Source organism: Lissotriton vulgaris, chromosome 7 (genome assembly GCF_964263255.1).
Source record: "Lissotriton vulgaris chromosome 7, aLisVul1.2, whole genome shotgun sequence".
NCBI lineage: Eukaryota > Metazoa > Chordata > Amphibia > Caudata > Salamandridae > Lissotriton > Lissotriton vulgaris.
In genome coordinates, this window is record NC_141695.1 from 1,346,418,230 (window position 1) to 1,346,444,530 (window position 26,301).

Here is a 26,301-nt window from a genome sequence, read left to right on the forward strand (position 1 = left end):
GGCAGGAATCGCCCAGCCCCCACAGAGCAGCAGAGTCTCGGAGTCGCGCTGCTGTAATTTAGTTTGCAGACACTCTTTTTAAAAAAAATATATATATTTAAACACTGGTATGATGTGTACAAGGTCCGCGGGCTGCCAGGGAAGGCTTGCCGGGCCGCCACTGGCCCGCGGGCCGTACTATGAGTACCCCTGCTCTATAATGTGGTTTTAATATCAACTTGTAAAGATATTGTATCCATGATATCATCTACCAACATATTATCAATGTAAAAAGATGTGGAGTTTAGTATAGTAAATCTATACTCCTCTATGTATATTTACCTTGAGAGTATGTTGGTAGTCAATATTGTTGCTACATTCTTTTGTAAATGTATATGAAAACCACAATATTATGAAATTGATTCTTCTAAATAATCCCAAGACAAGCTAAAGGGTTTGCTCTAATTAGTTTAAGAGTTCCCATTTCTATTAATATGTTCCCAGGTCTTAGCGTTGTCTGGACCAGAGGCTCTTCATAAGGCATCCCTTGAAGCTGCTGGGCTTTAATTCTGAAACTTTATTGCTACACAAATTATAGATTTTGATAAAAATGGGGACACTAATCCCTATCTGATATCGACCCCTTTCCTTGGAGTAGCAACTGCTTAAGATCAGAGGGCACCTCAGAGGAAGCATAAGAAGAGTATGCACTAAACTAAAATTTCAAGAAATGTATTCATGCATTTGCTTTAACTCTATTGCTTCTTTGTGCCTTCTTCCACGTCATCTGACGAAACTCCCATATCCGAATCATGAGAAAGGGTTACATGTCCCATGCTTAGGGTATATGGAAACTTAGCCCGGCACCTTCACCTGTGGCACCAATCCCCAATGGTGCGTTTTTAGTCAATAGTACCCTGTAGGAGGTCTATTTCAGTAATACATTTGAACCAAGTCAAACATTCATGGACGTGCCATACTCTTTCAAAAAGTAGTTTACTATTTAAGAATACCTTCAACAATTACTTGATCAGTTCAGGAAGATGGCTGATAGTGGAACCCTCTGGCTGATGATATAAGCAAAATTAAATTGGGTGAATATCCCATAAAGCCGTCATTTTCATTGAGAAACACAATCACAAGGATCCACGGTCCCGTATTGCCTTTATTACCTTTATTTTATCGGTCAACCAGTCATACTGCATTGCATGCACCTTTAGGTGTAGTGTAGTTCCTATATTCCCAATAGGCTCTATACTACATGACGCCCCACGTTTGGCACCATGTAGTGTAGTTCCTATATTCCCAATAGGCTCTGCGCATTCGAATAACATATACTATAGGTTAGACGTAGGACTGAGGTCGACTAGGTCTCTACCGTATATATTAAACTTAATTGTGAGTGCTAGCTAGCTCAGAGGTCACTAGAAACTTTCTCGAATAAACAAGAAGGGATTAGTTTCTGACAACCGCATAAACATGACAACTTTGTTTCCCAAGAATAAGAAATCAATCCCTAGAGTCGCGGAAACAATAGATGAATATTTTACTCAGTCAATCGTGCATGCTTCGTTTCACCAGAGGTGCTGAGAAAATAGAGAGACAGGCGTTTTCAATAAAAGGTATTTATTGAACAGTCTTCTTTCTCAAGCATAAGAAATGTACTGCTACAATAGTAATACAGGTTATAAAGTACTGGGCATATAATACGAAAAGTATTATAAAGTAGTACTGTAAAAGCATGATATGGTTTCTAAGCCATAAATTGCCTTAAAACATATAAAATACATACAGTAATAAAATAATGACTAAAAGTACTCAACTTGGGCTTCTAAAATACGCCTACCCCGGTGTACCTAACCTAAGTCTAGTACAAAGGAAGAAGTAAGTGAGGAGTAGCTTAAGTTTAGTATTTCTCTGTCAAGGATCTATCCAAGAATTCTCTAAGGGTCTAAACAGCTCCATACCTTGGTTTTAGAATGAAGGAGGTCTTGTATCTCTCTCTCAGGAATCGATTTCCCAGCAACCCGCAAGGGTAGCCTGGAAACACAGGAGCTGGATTTCTCGGCAAGAGAAAAGACAGCGTCTCTCAGTGCGTCAGCTGGAGGGTCGGCTTCCTTCGGCACTTGCTGCTGCAGGCGTTGGGCAAGTAGTTAGTCGATCTGCTCCAAACCACTGTGTGTTTGTCTGGGCAAATCTAGGCATATTTATACTTTGAAGGTGCCGAGTTTGACGTATGATTGGACTTAATAACCTCACTCAAAGACTCAGTTATTTGAAAACTCCATGATTCCCTAGATAAATTAGTATTCAGGCGAGGGGAAGTCCCTAGCTACCGAAGGCAGGTTTTTCTAAGAAATCGTTGTTGATTCTCGGAACTTAGTGGAATTAGCCATGCCGTATTTGGGCTGCATAGGCTCAGTCTAAATATGGTATTGATTTCTATGCCTATATAAGGATTGGATAATGTATACCTATATAAGGGCATGAATCAGGAAAATTACACTAGGGTCCTAGATTCAATTACAACATAGGAAGTCTTTTATTGAGCCTACTCCCATTAGATGCTACCATAAAAGGAGGCATTTACCAGTTTCCGCCTCACATAGATACTGATGCTGCAGCAGTCCATCCTGCAGTGACACCAAGGGCTTTTGTTTACTGTGGTGGAGGATTCTCTATAGGCAAATGTTCTAAGACAGGACTTCAAAGGATAAGCTGACCCAGATCTAAATGAAATGTTCAAGTCCCCCTAGACAACCAAATGCATCAAACGTTTTGTTCTACAATGCGTTGCACTAAGAGACCAGAAGATCATGACATCTCCAATAGTTCATTAGACTTTATCCCCAGATCTCCTGTTCCTGAGCCACCACTGTTCTATATAATTTTCATAGGGCTGGTTCTGCCTTTTTCAGTGGACTTTGACCATCAGTTTACATGTCAATAAAATAATGGGTATGGCATTAATTATCTATCACCCAAAAGAGCCAGAGAGGGCATGTTAAGAATAAAGAGTTCCAACTCCATGTAGAAATGAAGACTATGATCCTGATTACAAATTTGGCACATGAGATACTCTGTCACGAACGTGACGGATATCCCATCCGCCATATTTCAAGTTCCATAGGATATAATGGAATTGTAATTTGGCTGACGGGATGGATATCTGTCACATTTGTGCGGAGTGACCCTGTCCACCAAACTCATAATTAGGCCATTTGTGTCTTCAAATACAGCCTAGCACCTTGGCCATGACCAAAGCCAAATGTAAGAAAGCCAGGCTCTCTCAAACCGTTCTAAAGCATCAGGAGCTCAAACAGACAGATAAAAAGTCTGTAATGTGGTGGGAAAGAAAATAACTTCAGTGCTGTTGTCCCAGCCTGGAATATTAATTCTTCTTAATGTCTTGGGTAGCAGAAGTGGCAATGGACATGCTTTGAACCCTGGTGATATTACAAGGTTGACCCTTTGGCCTCCTCTTAGCCCCTCTTGGCAAAGCTTAATTGAACTTCATGTCTTGGTGATCCAGAGGTGATGTGCCATGCACGTGGTTCCAAACCAGTCCTGGTACCTCAAGAGCTGTTGTTCCTCATCACTTTTATGTTATTTGAGCATGACGGTCCTGGGGAACACTATCAGGCATCAACTTTATGAACGTTTGCAATTCCCAAAAACAAGTCCTAACAACAAAAGACATGGAATCAGTTCAGGCATTCCACGTGGATCAATCCCAAGCCAAAAGCCAGGGAGACCCAGTGGATTAGGCTCAGGCCTTCGTTCAGACAATCCAGGAGTAGACGCAGGAGCTACCGCAAATGCAAGTTCAAAACTTTGTCTTATGTCAATCCCTCACTTCAGAGCCTCTAACATTCTAACAGTTACTTCAGCTATGCACCATTTCTCTGTGACTCAAATAAATTGTGAGATTTCCTGGATTCATTGACCATCTTCTTGGCCTCTTGTCCAGCTCACTTCTCACAAGATCGAGTGAAGGTGGAATGTTTAATTAGTGCCATGTCTGGACCAGGTCTAGCTTGGATTACCCCTTTAGCAGCAGTAGAAGACCCCAGACTGTCTAATTATTTGGCTTTTTTACCCACCTTCAAATGGATGTTCGAAAGGCCAGATCTGGAATTCTCAGCTGAGGAAGCTCTTTGGGAAATTCAGCAAGGTGGACAAGATGTTCCGACTTACGTTACCCAATTTAGTCCGCTGGCAGCCGAGACCACATGGGGAGAATGCAACCTGATGACTCTTTTTCGCAGAGGGCTCAGAAAAGAATTTCTTGATGAGTTGATTCACTCGGTCCATATTTTCCAGCACTTACAGATCAAGCTTTAAAATTAGAGAATTGCCTGCGAAAAAGCAGGACAGAAATGCGAAGAGTCTGGCTTTCTCCTGCGGCTGGGGGTCTCCAATTTATTACTCAAAAAACTGAAGTCTCTCCCGAAGAGTCATCCACTTGTAGTGATAAGCCAATGCAAATAGGGTTGGCTCGCAGCTCCCTTTCCAACTTTGAAAAATAACAGCCTCGTAAGAATGGCTTATACATGTCCTGAGGATCTCTTGAACATTTGATCCATGCTTGCCCAATAATGCGAGATCCCGTCCTTTTATGAAAGGGAAAGGGACAGAAAGACCTTTGGTAAAACATCAAGAGACTGTATCCTTTGACCTCATTGCTTCTCCCAGTCATACTGCTATTTTAGGGATTCCTTGGTTGGCTCCACATAAGCCTTTTATTAACTTAGAGAATAGAACGATTTCTCTATCTTCTCAGTTCTGCTACAAGCTGTGTTACTTTTCTGAAGATTATTGGATTCCCAAGGAAGTAGCTCCAGACCAGGTTTTGCATTCCAATATGATAAACCTACTTCTAGATATACCTGCTCAGTGCCAAGAAGATGTGGATCTTTATGAAAAACACAAAGAATTGACACTACCTCCCTATCAGGTGTTTGGCTGTGCCATCCCTATTGAATCTGGAGCAACCAAAAGAAAGAGTTAATTCCCTTACAGAGTCTGAAAAGAAGTCTTAAAACAATACTTTTAAGAACATTTACTGAATGGCCTAATAATTCTATCTTCCTATCCAGTTGGTTATTCCATGTTCTTTGTTCTGAAGAAATCTAATGAGTTAACACCCTGCATGGAAATTAGAGGGTTAAACAAGGTCACAATAAAAGACAGATAATTCCCTTCCTTTGACTAAAGATATGTTAGAGTCCATAAGAGACACTAAGGGGGTCATTATCATGGCAGTAGGACCACCACCTCCAGCCATGCGGAGGCAGTTCTTTCACCATCGGACTCTGATTTTCCCACCACCGAATTAGGATGGCGGTGGGAATCCAGTTCAGTCCGCGACGGATGCAAAGACAGTCCACCACGGAACCGCCACAGGCAATCATTGTGATTGCCTGGCAGACGGACAATTGGGACCAAAATGTTGGTGGTGCCTAGCAGGCACCATACACCAAATTAGGATGAAGGCTTACACCGGCATTTCCATGGCGGCAATGTCGCCAAGAAAAGGCTGGCAGAGAATGCCTCTGGGGGCCCGTTGTGAGCCCCCCTTGTGTTGGGAGGGGTGTTTGTGCACTGGGGGATATATTTCACTGCACCAAGTGGCAGGCACCATGTGGTGCTTGCCACGGAATGCAGTGAAATGCACAACATGGCTTTTTAGCTTCGCGTCAGGTGCTGCTCTGAGCAGCATCCGCCGCAATGTTAAAAACCAAAATGCGACCGCCATGGTGGCGGTCACATCCTGATTCGTGGTGCGGGATCGTGGCATGTATGGCGGACGGTCCCGGTTCACACCAGGATGGTGGACGGACTCCAGACCGCCTGCCATCCTAATGAGCCCCTATGTTGTTTAGCAAATTAGATCTTTGTGAAGCATACCATCTTCTCCGAATAAAGGATGGGATGAAGGGAAAATGGCCTTTAGAACACCGTTAGTTTACTTTTAATATTTTTGCTGACATAATTAATTTGTTGTACTGCATCTTGATTGTATCTTGGTCTATGCCAGTGATCCCTTGTTACTCCACCAGCATGTCTGTCATTTGTTGATCAGGCTCCATTAGAATCCCATTTTTTGCAAACCTAAAAAGTGTGAGTTTGACCAATATGAAGTTGAATATCTGGGTTTCATATGAAACAACACTGGAATCTCAATGGACCCATGTAAAGTGTCTGCCATTCTGGATTTACCAGCCCCTACTAGAATTAAAGAAGCGCAGTGTTTTTGGGGTTTGCCAATTTCTACCAGATATTTGTGGGAACTTTTGCTCAATTAACTAATAACATCAACCGCTTACTTAAGAAAGATATTCTGAGCCTCGGTTTCCAGTGAGATTCTGTAGACAAGAAAGCTTTCAGAAAACTGAAACAAGCCTTTCCTTAAGACCCAGGCTTATGACATCCAGATCCAACTTAGACATTTATTGCTGAGACACACGCCTTTGACCAGGCTATTGGTTAACCCCCAAGTTTTTGCCTTCTCATCTTTCCCTCAAATATTTAAAGCTTGGTTCTATGTCTATTTGAGATCATCCAAATCGTGACTCCAGTTGCCTTTAAATTTCAATTGCCATTGAGTTGGAAGATTCATCCAGTGTTTCATTCCTCCCAATTAAAATGTTACAGTGTGGATCCCTATCAGCATCTTTTTCCAATGCCCCCCTTATTTTGGTGAATAACAAACCAGCATTTGAAGTTCAAGAGATTTTTGATTCACATTACTTTAGGAAGAACTTCTAATTCTTATTCACTGGAAGGGATATCCCCCTGTTGAATGGTCATAGAAAGATGCTTTTTCAGTTCACACCACGGTTCTGGTTGGATGTTTTTTCAGGCAATTTCCAGTCAAACCTGGAGCTTCAAAGGGGGCACACTGTTTCACTGCTGCCAGGATCACATCCAATGCCAGCGCCCGAGGCTATCTCGGATGGGTGTAATGCATGGGTTCCGCAGAGCCGAAAGGTCTGTGAGAGTGCTGGTGGGCTGACACACTCTCAATCTAACTTACTTTCAGGTGTCTGGGTCCACTGATGTTGTTCCTTATGCTACTTTTCGTCTTCCTGGGGGTCTCTGTCAGGAACACCAGGGGCATATTTCCAGTCTTTATTTTCTCTCAGAAACAATTGGGGACATTTCTGAGGAATCATTTTTTACCCAATTCATGATGGCCTTCACAGTTTTTTTGTCTGTTTCCCAATCCAATTTTGTCTCTTAGGTACTTCCTGTTCCTTTGGCCTATAAAAGGAGGGAACTTGGTTCATCTCCTTCGTGGAGAAGTGTGGCTCACGGTGTAGAGCAGGCAGACCCGGAAGCTGAGGTCAGACCCGGGACCAGGGTTCAATTCCCGACGCGGCAGGGTCTTGAGCGCAAATGTCCACGGACTTGATAATTCTCGCTTTGGTGCCTGCTCTAATCATGGGTTCTCACTCTGCAACTCTGGGCATTAAGCTTGCTTAATCTCACAACGGCCCCCCTGCGGCGGGATGCCTGGCTTTCACCATGGGGATGCCCTGTAGGGGCTATCTCACAGGGAAAAGCCAGGACGGGTTCCCAAGGCAAGCGCCGGGAAACCTCTGGGTAGCTGTGCGCTCAATAAATGCAATAATAATAATAATAATAATAATAATAATAATAATAATGCAACACTTCATGCAAACATGTCGTCTTGTTCCAGCTCTCCTGTATGCATAGCAATTCTCTCCTGGCGTTTTGCCATTTCTCATCCTATCTTCCTCTGGGTTATCCTGCTCCTATAGTCCTCTTCTGTTACCTTCTTAGAATTCTTCTGGAAGGACAGTGCTGTCTCTGACTTTAAGCCCTGGTCTGGTCAGCATTGGTCAGCGTTCTAGTCCAGCACTTCCAAGTCCTCAGAATGATTTTTGCCTTCTGGCTTTTTCCTCCATTCTGGGCCTTTTCCAGGACGCACCTTCTGCTAACGCACTACCTAATATCGGCAGCAATGTGGCTACTGGAAGGGATCGCTCATACTTCTGATAGACTAAGACAGTCAACCCCTGGGCCACTGGACTCAGCCATACTCAAAGACTCATCATCAGGCTTAAGTTTCATGAAAAATACGTTTGTTCATGGCAACATCAATTTATGTACTTTTCTGTGTACTTTTTCGGAGTTCAAAAACGGCACTTTTGTAATAACTTACAGTTTTGCAATATGCCCAACACTACACATAGCCAACTAGTGGTACCTCAACACCGTCTTATATAGAAAAATGGAGGTATAGACTTAAATAAAACCCCATTGAAAATAATGTTAAATTATATTAAGAAAATGGCCAGCTCCGCTCCGCTCCTTCCCTGAAAGTTTGGGGGGGATTTGTGAAGCGGGGGCCGAGATAAAAGGGGGGTCCCAAAACGTGCTTTCCCCATGTTAATTTCCATAGGGCGGTTGCACTCACTTTTTGCCCGAACGGCTGAATGGATTTCCACCAAACTTGGCAAAATTGTAGGGACTGGTAGCCCGATGTGCCTTTGCTATGTCTCAAGATATGTGCTCCAGTGGATTTTGAGTAATTTAGGTTAAAAAAAAAATATATATCTATAAGCGCGCACCGGGGCGCGCTCCAGCGCGCTACGCGAGTTCGCGAGCGGAAAGCTGATTGGCTCATGGGTGTCTGTCAACATTCCAAACAGTCCGGAGCGGCGGCCATCTTGTGTCTCGGTATGATCTAGACACAAGAGGTGGCAAAAACAAAGGGGGAAATGACCAAAAGGGGGCAGTGTAGACCCCCCCTGACCCCCTAGGTATGATGTGGGGGCCATAAAAGGGCCCCACGGGGCAAACATTTTTTAAATTTTTTTTTCGATTTGCGCAGGGGGAGCGCCCGGTACGCGCACCGCGGAGCGTACCGGGGTGCGTACCATGGGGAAAAAAGAATGAAAGGGTTTTTATAAAATGCAGCATTTTTTTATAAATTGGAGGTAGTTCTAAAAAGAACAGTTTTTTTATTCTTTTTGTTGTTTTATATTTTTTTATTGTTTTTTGGAACATTTTTTACTTTAATTGGCTTTTATGAACAATTTTATATTTTTTTGTCATTTTTATGGGGACAAACAAAAAACAGGGAATTGTAAACGGCTCAACTGGAGCAAAAAAAATCAGGAAAAAATGAAGGTTTATTTCTGCAGTTGTGGTTGTCTCCAGCACGGTTAATCAGTTTAATACTTTGCTCTCCATAGCAAATTGTAGTCCCGCAAAATTTACAAACTATTTTAAAATCTCCAAACTGGGGTTGGATATTTGGGACCATCTCCCTTGTCTCTGGACCCGATGGAGTGGGTTGTTTTCTTTGGGAGGTGCTGGGAGAAGATTGGGGAGGGTTTCTGGTCAGTTCTCTGACCTCTGCCGCACTATAGTTGTTAGGGTGCTTGCGTTGCATATGGCGAAGCATTGTATGGTTCCCAAATGAATACTTTTTGGCAGGGTTCCCCCTGGAAAGTACAGTGCCACAGATCAGACATGTCACTTTAGGAGCATTTACTTTCTTTAGTCCCCTTGGGATTTTAAAAAACTCCCACACAAAGTGCTCCTTCGGTTTATAGGGGGTATTATCTTCAGGCAGGAACTGCCTCTCCTCCTCCTCCTCCTCTCCTTCTTCACCACCACTGTGGTGTTGTGGTGGTCCTTGTCCTTGTGGTGGTGGTGGTGGTGGTTGACATGCTCCTGCTGCTGCTGCTACTGTAGCCATTTCTCACTAACAAAAAACAGATCTGCAAACAGGTCTCCCTCAGTCGAAGTACAAAGTGAGAATGAGGAAAAAAGGTGGGGGCTTTCATCATTTGGAAAAAAAAACTGTTCAGAACCAAAGAAAAGTGTTATTTTCCGGTCACATGACCCTACGCGCCCCGGGGCGCGCACCGGGGCGCGTAGCGTAAGCGCGATCGTATGCGCTCGGGCGCTTTCGGGTGCGCTTACGCCGTGCGTCATAAGACGCATCACGCGGCTACGCGGTACTTCACGATGATGTTTTCGTTCGCGGCAATAGCGCTTACCGGTGCGCTCACCGGTACGCGCACCGGGAGCGCTCCAGAGCAAAAAAATAAAAAAATAAAAAATGAACATGAACAATATACATTAACAAGCATTTACAATGCAATGGTTTCTCCTTTGGAAAAGTTAGAGCTATTGGCATTGTAAATGACAAAATTTGTATTTATGTGTTGGTTTTGAAAACAGATAAATAAATGCATAGTCATTTACATTGCCATTAGCTTAATCTCTCGAAAATGTGAGACCTATTGTACCCTATGGAAAAGCTCAGCAGACAGCAATTACTACCACACACCCACCCAGAGCCAGCCACACACACCCCCCCATAGCCGCCACACACACCCCCCCAGAGCCGCCACACACACCCCCCCAGAGCCGCCACACACACACCCCCCCCAGAGCCGCCACACACACCCACCCAGAGCCGCCACACACCCCCACCCAGAGCCGCCACACACACCCACCCAGAGCCGCCACACACCCACCCAGAGCCACCACACACACCCACCCAGAGCCGCCACACACACCCACCCAGAGCCGCCACACACACCCACCCGAGCCGCCACACACACCCACCCAGAGCCGCCACACACACCCACCCAGAGCCGCCACACACACCCACCCAGAGCCGCCACACACGGTGATTCAGTTAACAGATGGCACAGTGGCTAAACGTTGCACATGATTCCCCATAGTACCTCACAATGTTAGTGAAGATGGTTGCTTAAGCTCTTCTGTTTATGTGAATGTGTAGCCCTATTTATATACTTGCAGAATTTTCCGATATCGTTTTTAAAAGTCTGGTCACCGTACATATGAAGTAGTTTAAATAGCCAGAGAAACAAAGAGTGGAAAAAGGAGGGCATTGTAGTAAGGGTTGCTTCGACATTACAAATAATAATGTGGTCGTGGTATGCAGCAGTGACTACTGCATTAGGGTTCTTGTGTCCCCGTACTGTTTTCGAATCTTTGAGGGATTAATACACATTTTATAACTGTACAGGTTACACTAAACCAGAGCATGATAGTTTATTACAGTGTTGAAAATGATAGTATACATCTTAAAAATAAGTAAAAGAAACGGTTTAAAAATGAGGGCTAGTATGTTTGAACTCCAGAAAATGACAGATTTAATTCCAAGAGTTGAGACCATTTTATATAAATATTGCAACACACACGTACCAGCTGCGCCAATCAGATTGACGTTCGGTGAGAAACCCGATTTTCGTGATACCACTGCCTGGCAGACTACGGTGAACTGCATGCCTAAACTACAATTCTTTCCAAAGTACACAATGTATCATATCGGTCCTGTGTGCTGCTGGCTGCTTGCTGCACACATCCTGCTGCAGGAACACGTCGCAGATGCTTAAAATGGCAAAGGAAGCCAATTCGGCGCTACAATGTTCTACACCGTAACACTTCGGTGAGCCTAGAACAGCCACTGCGTTATCTAGACTGGCTACCAAGCGGCAAATGCCTGAGATTTACAAAGTAAAAACGTAACACTTACTAAATCAAATGACGAACTCCGGCCACTCAGAAAGGTCAAGTATCAGATTAAACACCCCGGTAGTCATGCAAACATTTTATCTATCCAGATTTGATTCTCAGTGCAAAATGTCACCCCATTCTAAAAACCAAGTACATTTCAGCACATGGGGTGCTTAAATTCAGCTCTTATCCAAAAAGATGCCTTTCTACAGAGGACGACATACTGTTTAGCACTCCTAGTTAAGACAAGGCTACCTGCCCCGATTTATTGCAGGCCCTTTTAAGCCCGGCTGTACAGTTTCCTATTTTTTCCCTGCCTCGAGTCAGTAAACTTACAATACAAAATATTTTTCCGATGTTAACCTGGCAGCAAAGACCCCCATCTCCCCCCCACACCGCACAAGCCCGACTATTGCTCAATGACCCTGTGTTGGGGAAGGTTCATTAAATTGTGGTTATAAGAACCCTAGCCAAAGTAAGTAGTATCGAATAATAATACCTGCAGACGCTACAATGAGAAAGCTTGGTATGTGAGACTTATAAGCTAGGAGCAGATCAGCCAACAAACCTATACCAAGTTAATTCTCTTGCAGTCAATTGCATCGACAAAAGGCCATACCCTATGAGAGACATCGCAGAACAAAGGTGTACTTATTCTAAGAGGCCCGTCACCCTTCAAAGCATGATAAGTAGCCCGCAAAATAGAACTGCTGTTGAGACAACAGAATGAGAATAAAAGTGAAGATGCTCACCTGGTGCACAAAGACATCTTCTTTGGTGTCATTCCTGTGGATATGAAAGACAGAATCATGTGGCAAAACTCCATGTAAATAAAAGAATATGGACACATGCAACCACATACAGGCACTGTAGACTGCGCAACTTGTCACAAACAAGTTCCATTACCAACTAGCAATAAGCAATGTCCTCTGCTTCAACAATAAAATATAATTAAATATAATCGCTCTCGCCGAAGTTTCACAGACAATCCTTTTAAAGTTGGTTGTGTTAATTGGCTTTAAAAAAGTGACTAGGTTCTATCACATGAAAAAGTGGCCAGCGCTCACATTCCACAGGCGTTGTTGCCACAGAACAGCCACTAACCAATCACTTCAACTACAAACTCCTCCCATCCCAACTTCCGACACCCACATTCTCATACTAGCTTCCAGAAATTTCACCAGAGTAAATATTTCACTTCGTCCCATCAACATATTAAATACCTGTTTATGAATCCGTAGCCATTGCGGACATTGAACCATTTCACTGTGCCTGCCTTGCACCTGTGTTGCTAATAGAACAGAAATTAGTCAGTTAAAGGCTTGTTACCATTCGACGAGGACGCACATGGTTTAAAACTTTAACTTATCTTCCATAAACTGCTTACACCATTCATATGTTCAGCATTATCACAGTCTGCACCCTCCAACCACCTTCACTGAGCTTTTTCGTACCTTGTCTGCCTCCGAACCATTGCCAGACATTAATACACCACGTAACTTTGCATCTATGTACTGCTGCCTCCGTGTTCTCAGATACAAAACGTGCACCCTCATCACGCTTCCTACTTCATAACTACCCTAGAACTCACCCAATTTTTAAAAATTTTTAGGCACCTCTACTCCACACACACTGTTAGAATACCTCTATCCTCACCATACATCTCATAAGCACCCCCGGGAGATGCTTTTCACACACCCTGCATTATCGTACCACTTCTACCACTCTTCACTGCCTATGGTTTGCACCATGACAGTCTATTCCGAATCCTGCGCTGTCATGAAATAACGTGGTGCATTCTGGGGATTGTGGTTTTATTGTGCCTTCATGGTGTTCGAACTCACCCAACTACCTAAGACTTGTAGGTTAAAAATGAAGGGCTCGAAACCATGCATGTTAAGACATGGAAATCTGAGTAAGACCTTAACCAACACCCAGACCTCAAGGAACAACCTCTTAACCATCAACAGCATGCCCTGTTTCGATACTCACTAGTACAGACACTGCCTAAGCACATTAAATCCAGGCAAGGGTCATACCCCAAACTGTCCCTCGCACTTTACATTATCCTGCTTCTTTCCACATCATCCTACTCGATATCCCAGTCTGCAACTTAACTACAGCCCTCACGGTTTACTTTACACCTCACTTTCAAGGCCCTGCTTGCCAAGCTCCCTTTTCTTTACTCCGCTCGCCGCTGCCCCCTCCACCAAAACGTTGTTGCCTCCCTCTGGATGACATCCCAACCCTTAGTAAAACTGGCCATGACGCCTGCGTGTTGCCCCACCCAAAACACCCCATGGCTACTCCCATCAGACACTTGGGCATTGCTGCCCCGCGACCAACCCCCAGCCAATGGCTGCTGCCTTCGCACCGAGGCCTCCTCCGCCGGCCCCCCTCGCGCCCTTCCGCCCCCCAGCGGCCCATGGCCCCTACCCAGCACCCTCTTGTCCGCCTGCCCCCGGACTGCGGCCGGTTTCTGCGCCGCAGGCTCGGCTTGGGTGGGCTCGGGGGGCCCGCGGGTCTCCACGTCGCACATGCTCCACCCGCTTCCGCGATCCCTTGGTTCTTTTCGGGTCCGGCCCGGTTCCCCCGGCGACCAAAACCAGCGCGAGAGCCGGTGCGCGACCGCGGGCCCCGCCCTTTATCAGCTCCGCCGCCTCATTGGCCGCGCGCCGGAGCCCTCCGCTCCTTCCCCATTGGCTGCGTGCCGCGCGGGCGGGAAGACAGCACAAACGGCACCAAACCGGCCAGCTCAGCGGAGCCGGACGTGAAGTCAGATTAGTCGGTGTTCCTGCACGTGCGGATGGCGCGCAGCTCTAGTTTGAAGATTGTAACCATAGCAACGCCAAGACGCGGGTGCAAGGCCTGGCTTTTAAACAGTATAAAAGAGAAGAAATAATAGTCCCGGTATAGGTCTCCAAAAAACAACAAAATGTTATTTAAGTCTGCCTTGCCCAAGGCGTAAAACAGACGCGGCCTAGGCCCGAGCTCTCGAAAGTACACACATTTGATCATCTAAGCCAGTCTTATCAACAAAAAAACAATGTCGACTTCTATGAGCTAGCTATACATAACAAGTCAGGTCCCGGGCCGTGCTGTGATTGGCTGACGTCACGGGGGTGTCCCGGGCGGCAGCCAATCACAGCGCGGGCCGGGAAATGACGTCACTGGGGTGTCCCGGGCCGACAGCCAATCACAGCGCGGCCCGGGACACACGACATCAAGAGGCGGGATTTAAAAAAATAGTCAGAAACGCCCACGATTCGCATTCTGACCGGGAGAAAGGGATTGACGCTGATGTCTTCCAATGGCTAGCCTCCATTTATGGAGCTAGCCAATGGAAGAAGGGGAGTGTTCAATTCCCCCTAGTGTAAACAAAAGCTTTCGCCCTGGGCGTAGCACCTGCGGTGCTACGGCCAAGGTCGAAACCTAAAAAATAGTATTACATAAATATACAATATAGGATTCATTATAAAAAATATTATATTTCATAGCAATAGAAATTTGCTATTAAAAAACCTTTGAAATTCACTGAAAAAAACATAGGTTTGAGGCCCTATATATAGTTAGGAATTAGCATTTACAAAACCTATGAAATTCACTGAAAAAACCATAGGTTTGACACCAGTTATACTGCAATGCACTGCTGATGACGTCACATATTGCATCACTCATTACATGGTCAGTGACATCACTCATGACATCCCTGATGACACCATCCTTGTGACAGAGTGACAGACCTTCTTTCAGTGTAATGTAACCCTTGAAACACATATTCAAAAATAGAAACAAAAATTTTCTAAAAAATGGAGATACCCATACCAGTTACAACAACCAATTCAGTAATTCCACCATCTATATACACATCCACTCATTCACCAACAGTTCTATATAGTCACTCATACATATACTCACTCATCATATTTAGTGATACACCTATACATCCTGTTACACACCAACAGTCATCCAAAAGTTACTCACACACATACTCATACATGCAATCAAACTATTGAACATCCATTTATTTGCATATACAGCTATACACACACTACCACCTTACTTCTAAGGAAACTTACACATACTTACTCTCTTAAACAATCACTTATAGAAACACATACCGTATTTTCCGGCGTATAAGACGACCCGGCGTATAAGACGACCCCCTACTTTCATTGACAAACTGTAGGTTTCATGCTATATTCGCCGTATAAGACGACCCCCACTTCCTAACGTCCTACAGTCCCCTTTCTATCTCCATGGACTGAGATCATGTGGTACTGACGCTCCTCTCCTTCCGATGAGCGTAAGAATTACGGAAGGAGAGAGAGATCAGCACACGTGGAGGAGCGCCTCGTCTGCCTGGGGGATGTGCAGCTGCAGTCTAGGTAGGGCTCACGGCGCCATTTGTTTTAGTTTAAACCTTGCGCAGCGTTTGAGTTGCCTCTGGCTGGCGACGGGCTGTAACTGTACAAGTAATTTATTTTCAAGACCGCTTTCAGTGCCTGGCGACGGGCTGATATTGTGTTGTTGCACAGTGCCACCATCGCCTACGTTCTTTGTTGTTGTGCTGGAGTTCCCTAAGCGCCACCATTTTCAACTGAGAAGCGGTCTGACACCTTCGGGTGAAGTCCGCGCTATGTGAAATAAACCGCCAATTTTTGTATCCGGCGTATAAGACGACCCCCGACTTCCCAGAAAATTTTAAGGGGTTAAAAGGTCGTCTTATACGCCGGAAAATACGGTACTTATTTAAACAGTAACTCTTACAATCTCTCACTCTCACATATACTCACTTATATTCATCAATACTCAACATATACTAGATTAAAACATATGTTGTTACTGATAAAGACACTAGTGAGACAGTCATTCACTCACTAACACACACATATACTCACTCATCCACCCATACAGTCCTGCACATATGCTGTCTTCAAAACACATACAAACAGTGAGTCAGTCATTGATGCATCAATGTGCTAAGTAATACCCCCACCAAACCATACAGACACTCATACTGATACTAAAAAAACCATCTAATAACCCATATACACACACATGTAGCTACTCACCAACCCATGCAGCAACGTATACACAAAGTGAAACACTGATACATATATTTAAATATTTAAACATTACTCGGTAATATATGTATTCACTAAGATACACTTAATAAGCCAGTAAACCAATCATTAAAAAAAAACCCATCCATTTAGACACTTATTTAAACATTTATTCTTCCATCGACCTTTACATATACATATATAAATCAGTGATGTCATGAGTGATGTCACTGACCATGTCATGAGTGATGTAATATGTGACGTCATCAGCAGTGCATTGCAGGTGCGCAAGTTATAGAGAGTCCAACTAACTATAACGTGGGAATTTCAATGGTTTTATGTCAGTAAAATTTCCAGCTAACTATAACTGGTGTCAAACCTATGTTTTTTTCAGTGAATTTAATAGGTTTTTTAAATGCTAATTCCTAACTTTAACTGGTGTGAAACCTATGGTCTTTATATATATATATATATATATATATATATATATATATATATATAATATATGTACTTATTCAAAATAAGTGGTGACCTATGTCAGAATTAAATAACATGTACTATTTTTATATTTTTAACATTAATATATTTCTATATTTATATTTTGAAGTAGGTGGGTAGATGAGGTAGATATGTCGTTGAATCCTAAAAGTCCTTTATGAACTCATTTTAAATCTGTTTTTAATGTACAATCATTGTAAAAATTTTACGTGTGATTATAGCTATGTGCAATATTTTCATGTACTTGTACGGCCTAGGTTTTTTTAGACAGAATACAGTTATAATAAATTGAGAAGGAAGTCAGTTTTTTTGCAAAAATGTGATTCAGTGATGCTTTGTAAAGCTATATTCTTAAATCTATGAATACATTGTGTCAAGTTTTTACTCAAAAAATGTCCTAATTAAAAGAGACTATTAATAAATCAGAGTGGTTTTAGCTATGTGTGCATTCAATGGTTAATTCATTTTATTTATAGAGAGCAAACATTCATCCGTAAGGATATCACAGCACTAAGGAGAGCACATCCTAAGTGAGGAGTTCAAGGAGGGGCGGGGGTCCTTGGGTAATAGGTGTGGCCTAGGATAACAAATGTGTTTTCAGTTTTTTCCTAAATACCAGGTAATTGTGAGTGATAAAATAAATGTGTTTTGTCACCGTACTTCAAAACTTTTATGCTACCACATTTCATGATAAAAAGACCGAAATGAAAATGGGGCATATTTACAAGGAAATGACAGAGCGCGGAACTGTGGCAAATTTGCAGCGCCATTCTCCGCCATTTCCAAAACGCATGGATGCGCCATATTTACAATATGGCGCACCCTTATACTTTCCCTAGGGCTAGCGCTAAAAATAGCTGCCTAGCGCCAATGCCGACACCCTTGCGCCATATCACAAGGGGGCCTGCATTGCAGGTAATGATGTTTATGTGCAGGAAGGTGTCGCATAGGTCCCCATCACACAGTTGATAAAAATGTGTTGGCTAATGCCATCTCTTTAAAGTCATGTAATGTAAACTTAGGTATACATGACAAGCAAAATGGCATTGGTTTAACCATTGACCTTTCACTGTATTGAACAACCAGTATTTTGCGTGTATCCTCTCTATCCTGCAAATTGTTACTTCATTTTAGCGCAGACATATCCAGCCCTAGGTTCATTTTATATTTCTCATTAACTTTGGGATAGCTCCTGTAGTGATATTAGAGTACCAGGCATTTCTTTGTGGAGGATTGTGACCATGTTGTCTTCACCACACTCCTGATCCTAAAGTAAACTGATTTCTCCGACCCATCCTTTGAAATGACCAATTTGCCCAAAACGTCCCTTAAAATGTTTTTAAGACTTGGCATCCTATTCTGTCATCAAGTTGGTGTAGGCAGACGTACCCTGACATTTGCCTTCTGGGATGCATAAATCGTAAGGCTAATAGGTCTTTTAGTTGTTGTGTACCCACAGCCAACTTAGTTGCAAGAAAACTTTCCTTGCATTTCCTGAACATAACTCTCATTAGCTCTGTCTGGAGGTGATTATGACTTGTGGAGAGTAGTACCACCCCACTCAATTACAAATTTTACCAGGTGCTGAATTGAACGCAGTGGTAACGTGCCTACAAAGTTTAATGGAAATGGAAATCGTTAACACATTTGGGAAAAATATGCAGTAAACGCAGTTCTGAGACCCATGTGCTATTACTCTCAAACTGTAAGCTGCCCATTACAGGGGTGGGAATACTTTATAGCAACAGCACTACACACCTCATATTACCATGCCCTCTCTACTGGGCAACTCATAATCGGCCATTCTGCAGATGGTCAGGGGTTGATGGAGGCTGGATTCTAAACTCTGCTCACACATTCAAGATGTTCAAAAATTGGTGGGATAAAAACCTGCCACTCACCTTGCGGTGATCCCATTTGCAAGAAGAGATACTTGGCCATGTCACCAACTAGCCATTGATATAAGGGTAGACCATTCCTTCCAAATGAACAGTTAGTTTTAGATGTTCTGCACTATCAAGAACCTGCATGGTAGGCGCTTGTACAACAACCCAATGTCAACATTTCATCCATGGAGACAATTGCATATGGCTGTCATGATGGCATATTGGCATACTCTAGAAAAACTGGTTTATCTGGACTTCCATCAAAGAATGAGAGCTAACAGTCTTCTATCTTCCCAGGAAGGGGCTATGTACGTGATTGCAGCGTATGGCTCAGATGACACTATTGCATTTCATGACAAGCACCGAAGTTCATCGTCTGTCTTCCTGCTGAGCCCAGCTGAGCACTCACCTTCCCCAAGTATATCACTCACCTTCACCGTTACAAGTAATGGGGTAAGTAACTTGGAGGGCACCAATTGTCACGAAACATGAGAACCAGGAGGACCAAGTGCTTAATGCGAGAATTTTAAATGATACCAGTTGTTGTGTATGTTTCAGCAATCCTATCATTGCTGCCTACCATAAGCCATAATATGTGTGGACCAGATGCCATGCATACTCGTCCAATCTGCAAAAACCAACATTTTATGTCAAATATAATCAGATATATATTGAGGACTTGGGTGATTGTAGGGAGGATGTGGTTATCATAGAGATTTTCTTAGGTTTTAAGTCCCTTTGTTTTAAGGATGCATGCAAGCCGAATTAACGACTCTACAGGTTACTGAAACAAGAATCAGAGGGATCTGGGGTTCACAGTTTAGGTGTTTGTTTCTCTATTACTTCAATCAGTTTATCTCACTCTGGATATGTGGTTCCAGTTTTGACATGTTTAGTAAGGCACACTGGTTGTCCCCGTCATCTCTGTGTTTGTGCATGAGGTTATGCCTGGCTGTTACATCTTAGAACCGCTTCACTTGGCAGTGGCGTCCTCCACTGGCCCTGCATTGTACAAGGGGAAGCAATGCTTTAATTCTTCTTCAACAATTATATAAGTGATATAATGTTCTAGCTATATCATATATAGAAGAAGGCTTAGGCTTGAGAAGGATGTCTCACAATACATTTGTTGCTTGATTTTTTTAATGCATTACCTTTTTATCCTTGATTGTAGGCTCTCTTAGCAGGTTCCCTCTAGAATTCTCTTTTCTGAAACATCTCATGCTGTCCCCATTCTCAACTCTGAATTCAGAGAGGTTTTGATGCAGTGCTTTTCAACCTCCATTATTAAGTGCAATAAAGAAATCCCCAAATCCCTAAAGACGTTTTTTGTGTCTTTTTCTACCTATCTACCAGGCCCTCTTAAGGAACATTTGACATCTTTCACCTAGATATTGCTGTACATGGTGGTAAACTGGGGTGGCATAGTGAGCAGAAGAACGATGGATTTAACCCAGATCTTTTTACTGGGGTGAATATGTGTGATTTATTCAGCATTACGTCCATTATTTGTTTGCGTATCACAAGGTGACATTGTGGCCCAGACGTGGGTCCCGTGCTCACTTTGCCACTGGATTCAAGCTAGCCTGCCTGATGAAGGGTAATACCCTGAAACCGGTCACAATATGCTTGTTTCAGGTCCAGGGAGGACCTGGCTTGGCAGTTCAGGCTGGACTGTTCCCATGAGGCACAGAGTCAAGACTGATTTGCATACAGCTGGGTCCAATCTGGGGTGGCATAGTGAGCAGAAGAACGATGGATTTAACCCAGATCTTTTGACTGGGGCTGAATGTGTGATTTATTCAGCATTCCGTCCATCATTTGTTTGCGTATCACAGGGTGGCATTGCGGCTACTGGGAGAAGTTGCACTTTCCAAAGAAGTTTATTGTGCCCACTCCTTGATGCTAGCATTATGATTTGGTGTCAATGTTTATTTGCCTGTAAAGTGTTCTCCTGATCCATCCCCAATCCCCAAGGCTAAAGAGCTAGGTTAAAGGCCCTACATTAAAGTACAGGAAGGAAAACAGGGGAACCCTACTCACTATGGAACCAGGGTAATAGTTATATAAGGAAAAACAACAGTTCCTGTGGGTTGATAAGATACCTTTGAAATAAAGGAGGCAAAATTGCAATATTTTAGAGGGTACCTCAATGACAGAGGGCGAAAGAAACACTAACACAGGAGAATCCATGTAACATTTTTATACATTTTTTAGACTAAAAGCAATATAAACATAATTTGAAAATCAAAAAACATTAGTGCATTGTGTCCCAAGTGAGAACGGGAACCCAAAGTTAAGTGACAGTGTGAATTTCTATATACAAGGTTTATACAATTTTTTAAGTCGACCATTAACAAGAAATAATCTCTATGTAGACAGCAGCAATATGAAATAACATGCGCTGTGTAATGGTTCGCTTCTTATTTGTGTCGACGGCGTTTTGACCCTATAGTCAGTGTAGGGTCTCTTCAGGACTAGCGATGAAGGGACATCTAATGAAGAAAATACAAGGCATTAGGCTCATATACCGGCACAAATGCGAGAAATATGTGAAAAGGTCATGTAATAAGAAGGTACCTGAGGATGATTGAAATCGAATTTGCATTATGTTGAATGCTTGCAAATTGAATTGTAAAGGCCACTTGGCCATGATTTATGCCTCTTTACTTTATTTAACTTGTGACAAGGGATTTCAGTCACATATGATCGGATAATTCTTTAATCAGTCCATTTGGCTTGTATTTGGTTATGTGTCATTTTGAATGCTTTTCAAACTGATTAATGTGGAGAGGACACTTGGTCACAATTTGTGCCAATCCTAGTGACTAATACTGTGAAAAGTGAGATCTGTGTCACATACAAGTGTGTAAAGTTTTTTTGCTGCCAATCTTAAAAAATCTTATGTTGAATTTGTTCACTTGGCTTTTATTATTGCAAAGATATCCTCATGTCTGCAGTTTATATTTATAATTTGTAAATATTTTTCTCATGCTTCAATTATGCACATATTGATTTATCAGCTTTAATATTCTGTTGTTGTATCCCCTTGATCTCTATGAGAACTAGCATTAGTATTTCTTCTATGTTTTTCACCCTGTTGGTTATTTCAATGGTTGATGGGGCACACTATGGAAACAAGGCCTTGACGAAGACCTGTTTAGGTTGAAATGTGTTGCTGAAAATAAACATCTTGAAAGTGGAGCGCTGAGTGCAATCTTTTTGTGCCCCTCTGACTCTTAATTATTATGAAAAACAGTTGGTCCTTCAAATGTTACAATTTAGTTGACGATAAATATAGACCGGAATCAGTACTATACTACAAACACGATGTCCAGCCGGAAACTTATTTAATGAATCAAGGTAATTCAGTGGTAATCAAACAAGGAGTGATCGAGTGGGACACAATCCTGTATCCTTCAAAAAACAACCAAAGAAACAAACAAACATTCACAAATAAACATACATTTTTCAGGCAAAACAGGAAAAAGCTTTTAGCCAATACATTTGATCACGGCAAGCTTTTTGAGAAAACCGCTGTTGCACTAGTTTTAACAAATCAGATTAACGTGTAAGCTGTTACAAAAGTGGACGACATTTCGATCCGTGACTTGATACTTGGATCATCATCAGGACAAGGAGATTTGCGAGCCTGAAGTAGTGCTTTGCCTGGGTAGGCGGTGCGAATGGAGAATAGCGAGGAGCGGGAATAGTAACAATTACTTTATACGCCACGTGTCAATGCGTTCCTTAATGATGCGTTTGCAGTAACCAGAAACATTTAATAGAAGTAGGCTAGTTGGCGTCCGATAAATTAATTCCCGGCTAGGTGCCGATCACACTTGCGGCCGGTAGAATCAGTTGAACGCAGCGTTCAACTCATTCTACCCCAATTTGGTACTGGGATTGCAGAAAGCTCGTTGTAGCCCTGTCCCCTTTCTCCATCACTCTGCAACTGCCCTTTGTGGTTCACTACTGGTTTGGGGGGATGAAGTCCCCATGGATGCTGAGGGTCCTTGGGGGCAAAGAACCCCTCGTGTTACCTCTAAAAAGTCCCACATAGTGGGATTGCTGAGATCTTGCCAGAGGCCCGTCCCCTTTCTGCATCACATCCCGCCTAGGGCACCGCAGCCCCCCTGTGTGCATGCACACCAGTTCCTGTACAGCATGGACTTTTTAGACCATGCCATGCAGGAACTATTTTTGGGGCTCCCATTGTGTTGCCTGTTTTTAAAAGCACTGCCTTGGGAACGCCAAAAAAAAGCCCGGCAGACAGTAGGAAACTCCTAATCTGGCATGCAGCTTCACCACAAGTTTGGTGGTGCCGCACCGCGAAACTCGTAATCGGGCCCAAAGAATTAAATATTCTGCAAACAGCCAATTTGACATTGAAATAAAGAAATAATAGCAATAGTCTCTGTCCCCGTCATAAAGATAGCTAACCACTGCTGTGTACAAATAGAAAGCCCTTTCTACCAACAAAATGAAGACAAACTAAGCCCCTTAATGGATTATTTCGAAGACACCTAGGGTTGGCATACTACATTGCTCTGGACACAGTCTCCAATCCAAATTGCAAATACCATGGTTGAAAGCTTATGACAGCACCTTGGCACAGGAAGCGAAAACAAACAACGCAGTGGAGGGATAGCACAATGTCTTCCAATCCACACTGGGTAGAACCCAACCTACACTATAAATATAAAGTCAAACTCTTCATAAACAACAAAGAAGTAGATTACTTAGAAATAATAACCAAAAGCATATTATAAAATAAACAATAAACTACAAAAGTCCCCAAAAACTGTTGCAAGATCTAAACCAACATCAGAAATAATTTTCATATAACTAATACACATAATATTGTACTACATCAGTCTAAACATTAAGGGCCTTATTATGAGTTTGGCGGTGTGTGGACTGCATTACATGCGGCCGCTATCCGACTGCCGTGAGCTCGGCAGTCCAACCGCTGTATTACGAGTTGGGTGGATTGCTATTGCAAAGACCCCACCTAAACCGCTGACACAGCCAGCATAACGCAGACCACCGGGGTCGCGGTCAGGGATCATATGGAGGTACAGAGGAGCTTAGCCGATGCCCCCATAACGAGTTGGCTTGGTCCGCCAGCTTCAAGTTGGCGGAAATGAAGCATTTGGGGTGTGCACTCACCCCTTTCGTGTTCTTCTCATTAGAGCTCGACGTGGATTCCTTTCTTCAGGTCCCCCCTTCATACCGTCATCTTCACCCTGAGGATTGCTATCCTGGTTGCGGCAATATACAGGTGAGTCCTTTTATGCCATATACGCATTGCTTGGACTGTCCACATATGGGTCAATGGGTAGATGGTATTTTTCCACATGTATCATGCATATGTGTGCATTTGACACATATACAGTCGAAATGTTTACAAAGGCATTGATACGTATGAAAAAATAATCGCCACAAGATCTCTGCAGCCACACCGCCGGCATCATATTAAACTCTTGATACAGTGGTCTGAAGACCACCAGCGCTGTTGTCTACTGCCAGATGCTGACACAGCGTTTGGGTGGTCAGACTGCCAAACTCGTAATCAATGCAAAAACTGCAGGTGATGGACAGAATGCAGAACAATGTCATACATTCACCCCAGTGCAGAGATCTGGCCCAAATCCATTGTTTTTTTGCACTCCACGCCACCCCAGTTCAGACATGGCCTTATGCAAATCAGTCTGACCATGTACCTCATGGGAACAGTCCAGCCCAAACTGCCAAGCCATGCCTTCCCTGGACCGGAAACAAGCTTCCGAGGACCGGTTTCTGGCATTCCAGCCATCTTCAGCCCGGCTTGCTTGAATCCAGTGGTGTGGAGTGCATGGGACTCACGTCTGAGCATACCCATCCCACTCGGGGTGACAAATGCAAAAACTACAGGTGATAGACAGAATGCAGAACAATGTCTTACATTCACCCCAGTACAGAGATCTGGGCCCAAATCCATCGTTTTTTTGCACTCCACATCACCCCAGTTCAGACATGGCCATATGCAAATCAGTCTGACCCTGTGCCTCATGGGAACAGTCCAGCCCGAACTGCCAAGCCATGCCTTCCCTGGACCGGAAACAAGCTTCCGAGGACCGGTTTCTGGCATTCCAGCCATCTTCAGCCCGGCTTGCTTGAATCCAGTGGTGTGGAGTGCATGGGACTCACGTCTGAGCATACCCATCCCACTCGGGGTGACAAATGCAAAAACTACAGGTGATGGACAGAATGCAGAACAATGTCATACATTCACCCCAATACAGAGATCTGGGACCAAATCCATCATTTTTTTGCACTCCACATCACCCCATTTCAGACATGGCCATATGCAAATCAGTCTGACCCTGTGCCTCATGGAACAGTCCAGCCCGAACTGCCAAGCCATGCCTTCCCTGGACCGGAAACAAGCTTCCGAGGACCGGTTTCTGGCATTCCAGCCATCTTCAGCCCGGCTTGCTTGAATCCAGTGGTGTGGAGTGCATGGGACTCACGTCTGAGCATACCCATCCCACTCGGGGTGACAAATGCAAAAACTACAGGTGATAGACAGAATGCAGAACAATGTCTTACATTCACCCCAGTACAGAGATCTGGGCCCAAATCCATCGTTTTTTTGCACTCCACATCACCCCATTTCAGACATGGCCATATGCAAATCAGTCTGACCCTGTGCCTCATGGAACAGTCCAGCCCGAACTGCCAAGCCATGTCTTCCCTGGACCGGAAACAAGCTTCCGAGGACCGGTTTCTGGCATTCCAGCCGTCTTCAGCCCGGCTTGCTTGAATCCAGTGGCCAAGTGAGCAAGGGACTCACGTCTGAGCATACCCTGACACACTTATGGCGGCCAAAAGCGGTACAAAAAGGGGTGGTGATGGACGGAGCATATGAATCAATCAAACACTCACACCCAGTCAAAAGATCTGGGTTTAATCCATCACCGTTCTTTAGCCCACTCTGCCACCCCAGTTCAGACATGGCTATATGCAAATCAGTCTGACCCTGTGCCTCATGGGAACAGTCCAGCCCGAACTGCCAAGCCATGTCTTCCCTGGACCAGAAACAGGCTTCCGAGGACCGGTTTCTAGCATTCCTGCCGTCTTCAGCCCGGCTTGTTTGAATCTTCAGCCGTTCTGCATTCTGTCCATCACCTGTAGTTTTTGCATTTGTCACCCCGAGTGGGATGGGTGTGCTCAGAAGTGAGTCCCATGCACTCCACACCACTGGATTCAAGCAAGCCGGGCTGAAGACTGTAATAGTATTACATAATATAGGGTAGTACATTACCTCACCTATGTATTACAGGGGAATAGCACAT

The 26,301-nt window shown here is 43.7% G+C and overlaps 1 protein-coding gene across 1 annotated transcript in view; it reads left to right on the forward strand.

The window, feature by feature from the left end:
* LOC147703663 (putative DBH-like monooxygenase protein 2) overlaps positions 1-26,301 on the forward strand; it is a 301,023-nt gene that overhangs the window by 11,686 nt on the left and 263,036 nt on the right. Inside the window, exon 3 of the mRNA XM_086932002.1 lies at positions 19,259-19,414. Coding sequence (XP_086788128.1) covers positions 19,259-19,414 — 156 coding nt within the window. The remainder of the gene's footprint in view (positions 1-19,258; positions 19,415-26,301) is intronic.